Below are 12,300 nucleotides of genomic sequence, written 5' to 3' on the forward strand. Positions count from 1 at the left end.
TAGTAGTAGCAGAAAAAAAAAAAAAAAAACTGGGATATTCAGACAACCCAAATTCCAGTGACACAGTGCAATGTAAGATACTTGGAGAGCTTCTGAAATAGCACTCATATAAATAAATTAACCAACCTTATTTTGATTGAGAGGATCATTCCGCAGTCTCTGTTTGTTCTTCTGTAATTTACTAGGCATCATCTTTCCAGTTCTGAAGTCAAAACTGCTGAGGTCAACAGTATTTCCCAGGTACCTTGCCAACTGAGGTTTGCTTCTGAACTTCTTACCACTTGGACTAGAAGAAAGATAATGTTAATTGTACAAAAGACAGTAATATTTACCCTAGATCTCTACATAAACCTTTCCTTCATGCCTTCCTTTCCGTTCCCAATTGTTACCATGTGACAATTTTACATACCTTTATTTTTTTCAAAGAAATATTAAAAGTTTTAAAGAAACTTCTTAACTTCCTATAAAAAGAGATAATGTGTCACCTAACATAACAGCCCACTAGGTACAGCCCTGGAACACATAACAGATGTTAATAGAGATTATCCCAGTGGTCACTCACTCAGCAATCATTAACAGAATCCCAACACTAACTGCAAGTAGAGCACTTCAGATGTCCTCAATCTTACACATTTTCCAAAGTGATTTTCAAAATGCTATTTTTTCTGTAAGTATTAATATACATAATGCCAACAGTAATCAGAAAGAACTTCATATTCTTTTGAAGTCAACAACTTTTGTTGAAAACACTTACACACACTTGGAATCCATATAATGTTTGGGCGACTGATTTGAACTCATAACATTTACAATAGAAAAAAATTATTAAAATTAATAAATTTTGACAATCTTTAAATGCTCCCTAATGTAACTACCAAAAGGAAAAAACTAAGGCAAACATTTGCAAATGTGTTTGTACAATGTTGACATAACTTTTGTTAGCCTAACTCCACCTCAGAGAAGTGTATCAGGAATAACTTACCTCTTGTTAAGAAATACTGTCGAAGCTGGAAAACTACAAAAGTGCCAGAATTATAAACATGGCTAAACTAAGCTAGTCTTTCCTAAAAAATTTTTTCCCACGTGGCACTGATTTGTAAGAACGATTTACAGGAAGAATGCCCCAAAGTCTTATCTAATTTTCTGAGCCAAATATGCTAAAATACATTTCAGTGTGATGTGTCATCAGCAGAGAATTGTGAGAATTCTAGAATATCTCTCAAAGAAGCCAACATGTCATATTTAGAACTTAAGATTGTACCAACTGACCACAATAACAGAAAAATAATTCAACAGGAAGACAAAAGAGAAAAGGCTGGAAAACCAAGCAATTTACATTTCCCTGGAACAGCAAAACTTCTTTTTGGGTCAAATCCAAATTAACACACCCTACTCTGTAACACAAATTCCATGGTCTTCTGCCACCACAAGACTTCAAGATCGTATCAACATTCTTTTTCCATAATCACACAGTGTAACTATTCCTGAAACACAATTCAAGGTATAGAATTCAGCCTCCAGAAGAAGACAACAACCAGTTAAGACCAGAATGTAACAGAATAAAAGGAAGCAGGCAACAAACAGAACATAGCAGATGAAAGAATACAGGATTGTGTATAAGCAAACCTCAACTCCCATTCTAACCCATATTTCCAAATATGCTCAGCATCACAAAAGAAAATAGCACACAATCCTCAATATTGTCCAAAACTTGAATCATCTCTGCCCACTGCAAACTTCCACCCCCAAAATATCACTGTCTACCTAGCAACCAATCTTCAAACTAGAAGGCCACATCACAATGTTCAATGCCCCATCCCTCAGCCACACATCCAATACCAAGTTCTAAATGTTCAGAGACTCCTCAACACTGACAAAATCGCTTTGCCTCCTCAATGAAACATCAAAAACATTCAATCTGTTTAGATTTTTTTTTCCTGACTTTTCCCCACCAACCTGGAAGATACCCCACATTCTAAACTCAATGTCACCAAAATACTCCATGCACTTTTTTTGACTTCCGGCCATGTCTTTGCAGGTGGAAGGATGAGCATAAGCAATATCCTGTCTGTCGCGGAACTGCTAACTCCTCCAAGCCCAGCTAAAATGTCACTGCGTTTATGAAGTTGTCTGTGATTCCCCCAGCCCACTTAGAAATAATTCTACTAACCCTGCAATTCTACTTCATTACAATTCTGTACATCCCCTTGATGAGTCAAACAACCAGACATTACAGCGTCCCTTTTTAAAATCCTCAAACATAATTTATATAAGCTAGCATGGAACAAGGCAACTTCTGAGTGAAAAAAAAAATCCTTATTAGATGGATAGTTAAGAATAAGGTTTTCATTTGCAGACACAATGAAACAGAAATTCTATGCTTACTTAAAAGTTATATTGCCTGGAATTTTAAAAATTGAACCAGAATATATTTTCATAATTAATCTTATGCTACATAAAAAATGAAGTATTACTACAAGACCCAAATTAATGAAAAATTGGTAGATTACTATTTTGTCATAATATATTACATTTAATTTTAATTAAGCTAAAACACCCACACTGTCCTTATAATCAGATATGCCAGAACAAGATTCTGATAAACGATTTGATACACAGACCTAAGCCCCTGCACTGCACAGCTGCAGACACTGTTCATACAACACTGCTGCCTTCAGGACAGTGGTACAAGCAGCATTCTTCTCACTGCTCTAGCTTGTGCTTGGTGCTTTGAGGAAAGTCAACCCGGCTGCCCCAGGGGAACTTTAAGACCAGGGATCTTCCTCTGCAGGAGCTGAAGGCAAGCATATTAGCAGGAAGAGGCCCACGGGAATGGGTGAGCAGAATTCTGCCTGTCAGGTACAGACCACCTGCACACTGGCAAGACGGCCCTGGAGTGGCCAAGGAAGTCAGTGCTAGGTGAACAAAAAGACCCCACGCCACTAAGGCTCTCGTCCTGCCCAAAGTGACTAAGTTATCATCTGTCTGCCTTCTAAGATGGCTGCTGTTAGGTAACACTCTCCGGCACACCAGGGCTTAACATGACTAAGCTTTTATTCTAAAAGCACCAGACTGTAACTTAGGGAAATTACTTTTTTTTTAAACTCTAGTAGACTAGTGAAGGATATTAGTCATTTTCAGTTTTCTCTGCCCAAAGTGATTACTTCTAATCCCAGTAATGAAATACTAATATTTCACTTTCAACCACAAAAAAATTCCCTACCAACTGCCCCCTAGATCTGCCTACCCTGAAGCAACCTGTGATCTCACCTTTAACTTGTCCTCCCTGCTAAATACCGTGAAAAAAGTAACTAATAAATGAAAATCAAAAGCATGAGTTATATTTTTCCAGTTCTCATAAGAGCATTTCATCACTTGAACTACGTCTCTGCCTGCTTTCATTTTGATTAAACTGTTTAAAGCACTTCTTAAATGCAACTCTACCTTAGAGGTTTCTAATTATAGTTTACCAAAAAGAAAGAGATTTTATTTGGCATCTGACTTTCAAATCCAAAAAAAAATTAATTGTGACACCAAAAGGACCTAAGTGACAGTCTCCTTAACTTAGTGGCATTTGCATTTTGTCACTCTGTCAACTCATCTGTAATCAGCATTACCTGAGCTAGACCACTGCAACACTCACTCCCTGCCAGTTTACGATGAGAAAATGCACTCTCCTGAAGACCTGCCGCTGCCATGTGAAACCGCACTCTGAAAGCGAGTTAACACGGCAGAATGTATTTTTTCAAGTTACTTTGGTAACATGGATAATCATGACGCTTAGTCAAACCATTATGAAACGAGAGATGTGAGCAGACACGAGTATATCTTCACACCAGTTTGACACCAATTTCTGGGACAGCAGCACCCAGAATGGGGTGAAATGGACAGGCCTGCGAGCATCAGGGTGCCCTGTGGACGGCAGGTGGTCAGCTGCGTGGTTCAAGGGCAAGTGCCGAGGTGCTTCATGCTCCAACGACGTTGGGAAGTGCTTTGCGGGGAATAATAAAAATGCCACAAACTACAGCACTAGAGAAGTCTGAGAATGAAGAAACATCAACTTCCTGTTTTTCTTCTAAGTGTTAAAGTTACTTGATACTTACAAGAGTTAAGTACTGAAAGAAAGATTTCTCTAACTTTAAATAACAATTATCTCCAGAAATCAAATGTTAGCCAAGACTAGAAATCTGAAATTAAAATTAGCTTTCCGTACCTAGGTACAAAACATACAATCAGAAAACTGCCAAACCAATTAATTCAAAGAACATATCTCATTTTTTCAAAACTACATGACACACACACAAGAAAATCTATCTAAAAGTCAGCGCCCACTCCCACTCGTTTTTCCCCAAACTCTAAATGGAGGCCTTTCCTAAAATGAACCATCCTCAGCCCTCTATATTTGTGCCAGGTAGAATTTACCTACTCTCATCCACTTCTACCTTCCATCTCTGATCAGTTACTAAATCTAATTCCTTCACAATCACCTTTGAATCCATCCTTCCTTTCCATTCCCACTGCCTAAATCAAGTCTGTATCACCTCAGGTCTAAATTACAAAAGGCTGATTTTCTATTTGCTAGTCTCTGCATCCTAAACTATCCTAAACTTCCTGAAACACCACTGTGACAGCTCCAGTTTAAAAGCCCTCAACGGACTTCAACCCATTAGCAAAAGGGAGTCAGACATCTTAGCCCTGCAATTAGATTCTTTTTCATCTAGTCTTCTCTTAACCTTTCAACCCTACTTTCCACTCCTCTTACCCAGTGACCTTCACCCCAGCCATACTGGTTTATTCAAGTCTGAATAAACAGGCTGAATGGTTTCCCTCTTCAGCCCGACGCAAACCACATCTTTTACCTGGTCCAGTATGTACGTCTCCACCCCAGTACCCAAGAGCCCAGAAATACCAATCTGTCTCACACCTCTTCCATAAGCCTGAGCAGAAAGAAGTAATAGGAACCAGGCCAATAACCACGAACTGCCTGTTGGCATCTCTTGTATTCTAGTTTGAAACACTGAGTTCTGTATAGTTGCAAAACGTCTACAAGTTTCAATCCTATCTTCACAAATAGCATATTAAAGTGCAGTTATTCACAAATGAAATGACAGGATGTCAGATATGCTTCAAAGTAATGAGTCAGGGGTCGTAGATCTGGGTATGGATGAAACGAGACTGACAACTGTTGAACTGGATACTTGGCAGTTTTTACATAATTCTCTCTACTTTTCCATATGTTTCAAATGTTCTATAATAAAATATTTAAACATTAAAGGATGCAAGCTGAATATTTCTCCCTGAAAACTGAAAAGTCGTTTTTTAAAAATAAGAAGAGTTTGGATAAGTAAATTTGAGCATTAAAGAATTTCCTTAGCAGTTGGGGAGGGGTAAGGGATGAGGTAGAGAATTATTTTTAAAGTATCAATAAGGAAAAAATTATTTACAATTTGGCAACTGATAAGATATGACAGCATTTCACCTCTTCCCTTGACCTAAATGTTTAAAGAATCACCACACAATTTTAAGAGGTATAAAAGACCTCAAATATAATTCAAATTCTGTATCAATCATTCTCATTCCATAAACTAACATTTAAGTAACAAAAATTGTATGCAAAAAGTATATTGTTGGTAGCAAATTCTGTTATCTCTATGATTAAGAAAATAAAAAGCCAGGATTATCCACCAAAAAATAAAAAATGAATGAATGCAGAATTTTACCTAATCTCATCCCATTGCCACAAGCACTCACTTTCTGAAAAAGGAAAAAACAGTGGCTATTTTGGTTGAATTGGGGACTGAACAGTGCTATGGAAATGTCAGAAATGAAACACTTATGGGAATTATTTCAAAACATAACAGGAGACGTGGGGACGGGCACTGGATATTGATGAAATGAGACCAGCCAGGAGTCACTGTTCAAGCTCGTAGACAAGCACATGAGGGATTCATTACACTCTTCTATCCACTTTTGTTTCTGCACGTGTTTGAACTTTCCCATAATAAAAAATATATAGACCGATAGATAAGAACACCCCCCCAAAAACTATATTTTTAAAGAAGAGGCTAGGGGCCTCCAGGAAAGCCCTTTTTAAAGACATGCATACACTACTGTTTACGTGTTAAAAGTTTATTCATCCTTGATTTTATCTATGGATTCTTCCAGTATGAAAAGTACCAAGAAAGAACATACGCACATACACACATACCTGTGTGCGTAGAAAAATATATCCAGAAAACAGAATAGAAGGCAATATGTCAAAATATCAGCAGTGCCTCTCCTTAGGACTTAAACAAGGATTGTCATTTCTCATTATAATATTCTCCCAATTTTCCACACTAAGCATGGGTTAGTTTTATAATCAGAGAAAAAAAATGGAATACTTTTTTAAAACTCTGATGAACATGTATAACCTAAGTTCTTCTCTAATCACACTTCAACATAGAACAAAATATTGTGAATCCTTACATATTAACAAGCACATGCTTCTATTTATGTTGGTTAATTAGGTGAAGAGAAAGGAACTAACATTTTACTGATCCACTGACAATTCAACACATGCCAAATGCCTTACATGTACTTTTATTTAAGCTCAAAACATTCCATGAGGTAGAATTCTTACCCTTGATTTACAGTTGAGAAATCAGAAGCTTACAGAAGTTTAAAAATCTGTCCATGTTAAAACAGTAAAACAATATTCAAGATTCAAGCCCAATCTTCTGACTCAAAGTCCCCATTCTTACTCTAAACCTGTGTCATCTATGGACAGCCTTACTTCAAACAAGGCCTTCAGATAAGTACAGAGATAGAGAGAAAGGATTTAGAAACTACTATGGTAATCTGACATGGTGAGTTATGCCTTGTATGCTCTAAGAGTAAAAAGTTGCAAAACGTATTTCATATGTCCATGTTTATATTATATATTGCCCATTTGTTCTAGGGGCCTCCAGGAAAGACCTTTTTAAAGAGATGCGTACATCACTGCATACATGTTAAAAAGAATTCTAAGGCTATTCCTCCTTGCTTTAATCTATGGGCTCTTCCAGCATAAAAAGGAAAGAATACCAAGATGTATTATTCAAAAATCATCAAAAGGATGATGTTTTTCTTCCTCACATTTGTAAATCACTCCTACTGGTTCCTGACAAATACTAAGGGCTCAATTTTAAAATCTAATTTTAAATTATATTCACTATTATTTGTATTTGCATACTCCTTATGTAATCAAGTTCCCAAATGAGTATGAATTTATGTTATAATAAGACAAGGCAAAACCATAAGATCTCCATATATCATTCAAATTTCATTCTATTTCATACTTCTATTCTCTTTCCTTGAAAAGTTTTAGTTTTTAGAAGTTCTTATCAAGTAAAATTTCATTTTTCAATTTGCCAAGTTATTTCTTAGTGGAAACGGCAAACAGCAGTAAGAGAACAGACAGGAGCTGTGAAGGGTGTTAGTATCAAGTCAAGAGCTGATGGTTTATTTCTAAGTCATCCTGCCGGTTCGAATCTCAAACACAGGCTAAAGTTTGTGAATTGCTATTAAATTAGTCCAACCATAAAGTGTAAAACAAAAACAAAACAAAACAGAAAAATCACTAACTTCGCAAATCATCCACTTCTGCTCTGTTAATTAAAACTAAATTATGAAAAATTAAATTGTGACCCTGTACTTCACAAATGAAAATTTAAAAGCAATCTGAAACAAATCATACATCAATTTCTGCCAGAGATCATATTTAGAATGAACATGTATCAGTTCCTTTTGAGCTATGTATTTCCTCTACTTCAGGTACTGCGGGTGTTCTGGCAAGAGAGACTTTGCATGTCAGACTCTAAAAATCAGACGGAGGACAGATGGCAATGGTGCACCCTAACAAAACTTTCTCTAGCACATTACAAAAGATGCGATGGTACAGTTGAGAGAGAATCACCAGAGCACAATGTCCACCACACCTATGGCTTTTCTTTCTGGGCCCAGGCTTTACATGGGCATTATCAAAAAGAGACTAAAAGCAAGTAAAACCTTTGGTTATGCAATTAAGTGTTTAATAAATATTGCGTTTTGTTATTTTCTTTAACTAAACGGATTTTTTTTAACTTGGTCTATAGGGTACATTTCAACTGTATCCCAACTCTGAAAGAAACACGAGCTTTTTGCAGAAATCATATAAAACTATCTCATAAGCTACATTTAGCCTGCAAGTTACAATCTGATTTCTTCTAATTTAAGTGAAAGTTTTTTAAATGAAGAAGACCTATATAGCTTGTTCCTTAGGGAATGTGTTACCTATCTGAATATCTGAGAAATGAGAGAGTCAATCCTAGGATAAATGTCTATCAAAGAGAGAAACATTTCTGAACAAAATGATTACTTATGTTATCCAGAATAAAACTGCTTTGATTATGTTAATTTAAAACAATTTTTCCATTTTTTTCCCCTTTAATATTGCATAGAACTGGAAGAGCATCTTTTGATTCAATGGCTTCACTACCAAATCGGATTTAGAATTTACCCTTTGTCAACTTCAGGATGCAAGCATCGTCATAAGTAATTACATTATTTTAGATGGTACACGAAGCTCAATAAAGCAGACTAGGCATGAGTTGGTGCAATACTTGAGAATACAAGCAGGGATCTGTGCGAGGCAGCAGAGCAGGGTGGTTAAGAGCTTCAGGGTTAAACCACCTGCATCTGGATTCTAACTCTGCCCTTAACAGCAGCACAACCTAGAGCATATTACTTAACTTCCCTGTCGTAACCCCACCACCTGCAAATTGGAGACAACTGTACAGCACAAAATCACAGATAATATAAAACAAAGGCTAGGAAGGCATTTAAGACTTGTTTTACAAAAATTTAAGTGTCATATGAATTGGTAAACACTTAGCATCTGTGTGTTCAGCATTGTGCCTGGAGGGAGGAACATAGCCAATGTGAGAAAGTCACAGGTTCTATGGAAACATGAGAGTTATAACATTTAACTAAATGTGGATAACTAGAAAGAAAATATTATGGAGAAGAACAGTTTACTGAACGTCAGAGAGACTTAAAGAACTGTGACCCCCGGTCCGCTGAGCTAGATTTTTTCTGACAAATCCAACAAAGACTACATGGGTGAGTCTATTTAAAAAAAAAAAAACAGGGAAAGAGACTAATTGAACTTTGACATCTTCAATGATTCAGAATTCATGCCTTCAAAGCACCATATTGACCTTTAATAACAAATGGGATATGCCTTGTACACTTTTAAAAACCTATTTAATATGTTCAGCCCATACAACTTGAGTTATCTGAAGAACTGTTTTCTTTAATTAGTCCTTAAACATATTCAAAGCTTCAAGAGATCTATGTATTTATTTCAGTGTTCTAGATTTAAATCCTTATAACACTATGAGGTACAGGTACAATCATACCCACTTTACAAACAGAGAAACCACAGCCCTGGGAAGTTTAAGTGACAAGCTCGATGTTGCACCGTTGGTCAGTGCAGAGGAAGCATGCTGACTCCCGATCTCTTAACTCCTGTGCTCTGCTGCCTTCCCTAGAGACTCCTACTTTAATCACATCACTCATGATTTAAAGACCTCAATTATACAATTTCAGATCAAGGTGAAACCTCTTTAGTCTCTCTTCATGCACCTGCTTTCTAATGATTATTTTAATTGTTCTCTGGTTCCATCTTATCTTTTTTTTCAGAGAAGTGATCAGCTGCAAATGCATCATAATTTGATAAAAGACTCAAGAATGTTTACTGTTATGTTTCCAATATTCAACCAGATGATATTTTATGGTAGCAGCCGTAACAGTTTACCATGACTCCCAGGCTGTTAACCCAGTTATAACCAAGAGTCTAGAACCCAATAAGTTTAGACTTGATTTTTTAAAAACAGGCAATAAGATAATTACTAAAGGTTCCTATGCAGAGGAAAACAATATTTCAAACATATCAATCTGCAAGTGCAGGGTACCAGAAATGACAGGAGTCAAGTACACCAGCTAGAAAAGTATTGTTCAAATAATGGGTTCATATAATGGCAAAGAACTTTTTCAGAAACTACACCAATGGATCCATCATTTTATCAAATTATAGCCTTTTTAAAAACTAGCTTTGGATGTTACTACACAAACTGCCATGATACTACCAGTAATCCAGACAGAACGGATAGTTACATTGCTTAACTGGCAACCAGAGGCGAGTCTTCCTATTAGAACTTGGCAACCTCAGGAAATAGCAAAAAAAAAAAAAAAAAAAAAAAAAAAAAAAAAAAATTGAGGTTTTTCTTGATGAGCTTGATTTAAGCCCAGTTAGTAAGCATAGAAACTCCCTCCATTAACAGGCACAGATTTGTTTAAATTAACCTCCCCAGGGGCAACCTAAATCAGGAGTTAGCATTATTAGAATCTGTGTGAACAAATAGGTGCAGGTGTTCACATTACCAACGGACGAGTTAACGCCAAACCCACCTATTAACAGATATGGCTTGTATTTTGTGAGCTACTGGTTTTGAATGGCTAGCATGTATACGGGGATGCTCACATGCAAAGCAGTGACACTTTGTTGAAAAATGTGTTCACCTTTAATATGACTTCATCACTGAAAGCAGAAGTCAGAGTAACCACCGTATCACAAGTATCACATCACACTATATGTGTCCTCCTGCCTCAGAATGTAACCTCTCAGAAGGAAAGCAAGACTGGATGTTACAATCCTGCAGAGTAACTACGATTTGATTTGTACGTAGTCAACAGGCAATAGACAGCACTCCCTCCAGCCCTGAGCTAAGCGAATGTGGCACAAATCTGTTCAATGTGCCTTTTTATTTTGCGTAAACAAGTAAAAAGGAAATCATGTTGCACTGTTTCATAAAAAGACTTTAGAGAGTAATTATCACTAAACTTGTTTGTGATTCTTCTTAGGATGAATCTGTTTAGAAAGTTTGTTTTAAACTGCTTGTATCAGTTTCTCTACCATAAAATATCTTTTGAGTTTGTATCAAAAAGTTAACATCGAAAATTTACAACACAGTCAAAAAAAAAAAAAATTAAGTGACCACAGATCAGAATGAGCACTACAGCAATTTGTCTTTCTGAAATTACTTTTCCAGCTACTGCAAGGAAAACAAAACAAAAAAAGCTCTGAAATATCTGAAAGTTACTTTGAACAAATAAATCATCCCAAAACCAAACAAACCATATCCCAGGAGAAATGCCATAAGGAGTGAAATTCAAAGTTTAAAATGCTCTACTGAGAATAGACCAGCCACTTATTCCTCAAGGAGTTCAATCCCAGACACAGAATATTCCCGTCAAATATAACTAGCTACGAGACATCAATACTTGGCTCACATTAAGGTTATGCACACTACTTGCTTAGAAAGAAAACAGGAGCTGTTAATGGAAGAATATGCAAAAATGAACAACTGTGAAAAGCGCTAAATGAAACAAGTGAACTTGAGAAGGAGTAACCATTTGTTCCACAATAACTTTCTCAGTGTCACTGAAGCAAATTTAATATTTAATGATACGGGAAATACAACACAGGATTGTCACCTCTGTACGTTTAAAGTAAGTTTTCTGTTTATCATTTAAGATTTCATGATGAGTGGTCTCAGACTCAGTGACAAAATACGCTCTAAGGCCACATCACTTTTATTTTATTTATTTTTTAACTAAAAGAGGTAAAATAACTTTACTGAAACTACTCACCCATACGTTGAGCAACTATCAAGAATATGTTTATATTTATATGTTATACCAGTAGTGATCACATTCTCATGTGTAGTATATATGTATATATACACACATACTTCTTTTAACCACAAATCTATTTAAGAGTATTTGAAATTCATAAACACCATATTGCATGTGTGTGTGTGTGTGTGTGTGTGTGTGTGTGTGTGTGTGTGCATATACACTTCTTCCCAGGGGTAATGTATTAAACCTACTTGATGCTGGAAAAAGGAAATCCTTTATATCATATTCCAATGGCTAAATGGCAGAAGACAACTACTCCAACATCCATATATATTCCCTAAAAAATGACTCAATCATCCCACAAACACAGCCCTCCAAGTACATAACATGGTTATATTTTCTATAAATGGGATGGTTTATAAGAAAAGTTGGTAAATTTGTTGATAAGAAAATTCCACTGGCATGAATAGCCACAGACACTTTCCTGGCTTACTGGGTCATCCAAGTTAATGACACAGACAGTACGACCACAGGATTCACCAGCAGGCTGAAACTCTTTTATCATTCAGACCAAGATTTCTCAACCCACAATTGTGACAT

At 36.4% G+C, this 12,300-nt stretch overlaps 1 protein-coding gene across 1 annotated transcript in view; it reads right to left on the reverse strand.

The window, feature by feature from the left end:
* MBD2 (methyl-CpG binding domain protein 2) overlaps positions 1-12,300 on the reverse strand; it is a 59,151-nt gene that overhangs the window by 45,414 nt on the left and 1,437 nt on the right. The window contains exon 2 of the mRNA XM_032470726.1: positions 127-286. Within this exon, the coding sequence (XP_032326617.1) occupies positions 127-286 (160 nt within the window). The remainder of the gene's footprint in view (positions 1-126; positions 287-12,300) is intronic.

Source organism: Camelus ferus, chromosome 30, assembly GCF_009834535.1.
Source record: "Camelus ferus isolate YT-003-E chromosome 30, BCGSAC_Cfer_1.0, whole genome shotgun sequence".
In the NCBI taxonomy this organism is placed as follows: Eukaryota; Metazoa; Chordata; class Mammalia; order Artiodactyla; family Camelidae; genus Camelus; species Camelus ferus.